This window comes from Pteropus alecto, unplaced genomic scaffold (genome assembly GCF_000325575.1).
Source record: "Pteropus alecto unplaced genomic scaffold, ASM32557v1 scaffold43, whole genome shotgun sequence".
Lineage (NCBI taxonomy): Eukaryota > Metazoa > Chordata > Mammalia > Chiroptera > Pteropodidae > Pteropus > Pteropus alecto.
The window spans coordinates 5,849,814-5,854,011 of NW_006435764.1; the positions used below are offsets into that span (position 1 = coordinate 5,849,814).

The 4,198-nt window shown below is 58.3% G+C and overlaps 2 protein-coding genes across 2 annotated transcripts in view; one reads left to right on the top strand and one right to left on the bottom strand.

Annotated features, from left to right (window-relative positions):
- ZNHIT2 (zinc finger HIT-type containing 2) overlaps positions 1 to 919 on the top strand; it is a 1,551-nt gene extending 632 nt beyond the window's left edge. The window contains exon 2 of the mRNA XM_006911120.3: positions 1 to 919. This exon is cut by the window's left edge and continues 16 nt beyond it. Coding sequence (XP_006911182.1) covers positions 1 to 870 — 870 coding nt within the window. The 3' untranslated portion in view covers positions 871 to 919.
- A 153-nt stretch (positions 920 to 1,072) lies between these two features.
- TM7SF2 (transmembrane 7 superfamily member 2) overlaps positions 1,073 to 4,198 on the bottom strand; it is a 4,579-nt gene continuing 1,453 nt past the window's right edge. Inside the window, exons 3-9 of the mRNA XM_015588863.2 lie at positions 3,938 to 4,132; positions 3,755 to 3,858; positions 2,504 to 2,623; positions 2,247 to 2,415; positions 1,935 to 2,015; positions 1,729 to 1,851; positions 1,073 to 1,428 (exon numbers count right to left, since the gene is read on the bottom strand). Of these exons, the coding sequence (XP_015444349.1) occupies positions 1,268 to 1,428; positions 1,729 to 1,851; positions 1,935 to 2,015; positions 2,247 to 2,415; positions 2,504 to 2,623; positions 3,755 to 3,858; positions 3,938 to 4,132 (953 nt within the window). The 3' untranslated portion in view covers positions 1,073 to 1,267. The remainder of the gene's footprint in view (positions 1,429 to 1,728; positions 1,852 to 1,934; positions 2,016 to 2,246; positions 2,416 to 2,503; positions 2,624 to 3,754; positions 3,859 to 3,937; positions 4,133 to 4,198) is intronic.

Here is a 4,198-nt window from a genome sequence, read left to right on the forward strand (position 1 = left end):
CTGAACCGTGGCGAGGCAGGGCGTCTGCTACCCCTTTGGCAGCCGTGGGGGTGGGGTCGCGGGGCAGAGCCGCGCCTTCTGGAGGAACTAAATGATGCCCCGGGCGGTGACGCCGCGGATCTGGAACCCGCCTCTGCAAGGACGCGGCCGGAACCCATGAAGGATGCCGCGGATGCCCTGAACACCGACGAGATGGTTCTCGGAGATGCCCCGGGAGCCTGCGCGCCCGCGGTGCCCACCCGGATCCCCGCACTGGCCAGCCTGAGCCGCGGCCGGGCCTCGCCGCTCGTGCGCTTCCAGCTGCCCAACGTGCTGTTCGCCTATGCACACACTCTTGCCCTGTATCACGGCGGCGACGATGCGCTGCTCCCCGACTTCTGCGACACTCTGCTCGGCGTTTCGGGAGCCCTGGGCTCCCAGCAAGTCTTCATCTCTGCCGAGGAAGCCCTACAGGCTGCAGCCCACGTGCTGGAAGCAGGGGAGCATCCACCCGGACCCCTGGGTACACGGGGTGCCATGCGCGAGGCTGCCCGCATCCTCATGGGCGAGGGCCCAGCCAACCAGAAGGGCTACACGCTGGCAGCACTGGGGCACCTGGCACAGACCCTGGGCCGGGCCCGAAAACAGGCCGAGGCTACCGAAGAGCGAGATCGCCTCTACCGGGCCCGGAAGAAATGCCAGTACTTGCTGTCTTGGACCAATGAAAACGAGGTGGTCCTCACAGCCCTGGCTCTGGACTGTGCCAGGGCCCATCGGGCCCATGCTGTGACAGCTGAGGAAGTGGCAGCCCTCACTGGGGAGCTGGAGCGGCTTTGGGGAGGCCCCATGCCACCTGCCCCCAGGACTCTCATTGAGGAGCTTCCTGGTTGAACTGGGGACCCCCTTGTTATCAATAAAGCTGTGATTGGTCTGCCCTGTCCGCGGTGCCCATCTCTGAATGACAGCTGTTGTCCCACCCAACTCCAGACTATTGGGCCCACAAACTACCTTTCAACTTCTCCATGATCAGGACTGACACAGCCAATTTTTTTAAACACCCCAACCCCAGAAAAGGAGAGAAGCGCCACCAAAGGTTCTAGGTGTTTATCCGAGAAGGAAGAGCAGCCCCTGCACTCCATTTTTGAGCACTGGCTGCCTTTCCTCTGCCTGTGGAAGCTCAGGGCAGGGTCCGATACAGACCCTTGAGTCCTAGGTATGTCCGGGCTCCTGATGCTGCCTGTGCTGGCCGATGAGGGCACGTGCTCTGACCTACGTGGCTGCAGCCGCTTCAGTAGATGTAGGGCACGATTCGGTAGGGCACACGCCGGCAGTATTCGCGCCAGGCCAGGCCATACTTCTGCAGGCACTGCCGCTCATCCCGGCCCTCGCGGTGCACCAGCAGCACCGTGAAGTAGAGGAAGTAGAAGTAGGGCAGCAGGTGGGACATGCCTGTGGGGAGGGGGCTGTGACCACTCAGCCAGCCCCCAGGCCACAAAGGCTTCCACACCTAATGGCTCACGGCATCAGCACTCAACCGCAGAGAAGCCAGGCTCCACAACAAGGTGCTGGCAGCGCTGGGCTGGCGCCAACATCTGCCCCAACCGCATCCTGAGTCCGGCCCCGGCTCCCTGACCACTCCCTCCACTGGAGTACAGCCCCGTTCTCCATTCCACACCCAGACTGGATATCCTGCGGTCACCACTCCATCTCTGCCCCTCACACGTATGTGGCCCCATCCAAGCCACTCACCACATGGCAAGGACCAGGCCAGAGCCATGATTAGGTCTCCAAGGTAGTTGGGATGGCGGACCATACCCCACCACCCAGACACCAGCAGCTGCCTCCCTGTTGCTGTAGGGATGGTCTCAAGATCTGGGGAAAAATAGGTAGACAGATGGGGGACCCCCAGGAAGCCCAGCTGTCCCACCTCCCGGCAGCCTAGAAACTCAGCTCACCAGCCACTCTGGGGTCAGAAGGATTCTTTCGGAAGGTGTTTTTCTGGGCATTGGCTCCACGGAAGATGTAGAAACCAAAGGCTGGGGAAAAGCGTGAGCAGGCAGTCAGGGTGGAGGGTCATAGCCTTCCGCCTAGCTCTGACCACACCCCCACAGCCCAGACTCCGTCTGCCTCGAGACCCAGGACCCAGCCCCCGGCTTTAGAGAAGAGTCTGAGGTTTAGCACCTACCTAGTGGGTGATTTATAAACAGTGAATGAATGAAAGGGGAGGGAGAACGCTGCACCCAGCCTGCTGCCCCTTCCTGACTGACCGTTGATGAGGCAGATGACTGAGGCCATTGGCAACCCCAGGGGCTGTGGGTGGTACAGCAGGAACTGAGCCTGTAAGCTGTAGGTGAAGGGTACCCAGGCTAGGTCCCCGAAGGCCAGCATGAAGCCAAACCCGTCATGCGTGATGTCCATGGTGGTGAGGACAGCCTCCTGCAGTGACAGGACCCAGACACACTGCCTTAGTCCCTACGAGGTCCTCAGGCACTCTCCCCTGCCTCCTTACCCAGTTCGACCTCACCTCCTGCCAGAGGGCATCGCCCACATAGAGCAACTGGAAACCATTGACCAGCCACATGGCTAGTGATGGACTCCCCCGAAGTTCTGCTTCTTTCATCAGCAGGGCCAGGTTGATGAGGACCTGAGGGGTGGGGGGAGACATGACACTCTGTCCCCAGCCTGCCTCTGCAGCAGGGGCAGCATCTGGGTAGGGCAGTGCTGTCTCTCATCTGTCAGTCACTAACTCTCCAGCTCTTTGTTGAAGGGACCCAGGCCCTGTACCCAGGGACAGAGGGACTACAATGGAGCACCTGGGAGGAGCTCCCAGCCTGTATTCTCTTGCCTCGTCCTGTACTGTGGCCTTTGGGAAACAGCATAGGGAACCAATAGACACTTCAGGCTTGAGAGTTAAAACAGACCTGATTTTGAATCTTAGCTTCACCACTGGGACGAGTTGCTTCCCCTCTCTAAAGCCCACTCTCCCCACTCTTACGTGGAAAACGAAGATAATCATGGACCTGCCTCATGGAGCTGCCTGAGGTTTCCACATGATGCGTGTGAAGCATGAGGCAGCGTGCCTGGCACTTAGTGCTCAATAACAGTGGACCAGCCTGTACCAAGGCCCCTCATTCTGGTAGCAGTGGGCTCGGTGCTGTTATTAGCTCACCACTTCTAATACTCAGAATAATCTTGGATGCTCTTTATCCCATTTTGCACATGAGGACAGAGCCTTGGAGGCTGGGACCGAGATCCGTGGTAGGCACTTGGCATTCCTCCTGCCTCTGAATGAGGTTTCCAGGGTGACATGAGGGACCTTGACTGAGACTCTTTGGGCAATCCTGACTACAGTCCAACATAAGTGATTATAACCAAAAACCACAGATGGCATGTCGGTCAAGGACACTAGTGATCGGTTCTAAGTTCTGCACTGCTTGGACTAGCAAGCAGCAAAGGATCACTCTCTACTCTCCTTGAAATAGATTTTGCACTTGACTGCTTTATTTAAAATTGCACCTGCTCTCCTAACTCCTTCCCTACTTTGCTTTTCTAATGCAGGCTCCATGAGGGCAGATTGTTTTTCCTTTCTTTTCTGTAACTTTTTTCTCGTCTCCTAATACCTAGCGTCTAGAGCACATGGTGAATCAACAAGTGTTTGTGGAATGAACGAATAATGATTTACGTCTGCGCAATACCAGCCCCACCCTGCCCAAGCACTGCTCACCCATCCCACCCCACCGCCAGGCCCAGGCCCTCTTAGCTGTGCCCAGCATACCCAGCCGATGAGGCCGGGCCGCAGCTCACAGAAATATTTGAAGTCAAAGGATCTGATGCGCGGGTTGAGCTCCCGTCCCAGGAAAAAGTCGTAAATGGGATTGCCTGGAGGATAACGGAGGGTGAAGGTGCAATCAAGCACCCTGGTCTTCCTCCATCCTCACCCTACTGGGACCCCTCTCACCTGAGTTCCCCCCAGGTGCCAGGGCGGAGGTGGGGGCTAGTAGAGCCTTCAGATAGAGAAGGAGGCTGAAGATGAAGGCGGTGAGGGTGGCCACAAACGCCAGGGGCAAGAGCATTTCCGCGAGCTCCCCGACGGGCAGCCCAGCTGACACCCCCAGGCTCACCAACAGGGCTGTCAGCACCAGAGCCTGGAAGCCTGAACCACAACACACAGTGAGTCCTGGGGCGCCCCTAACACACACACACACACACACACACACAC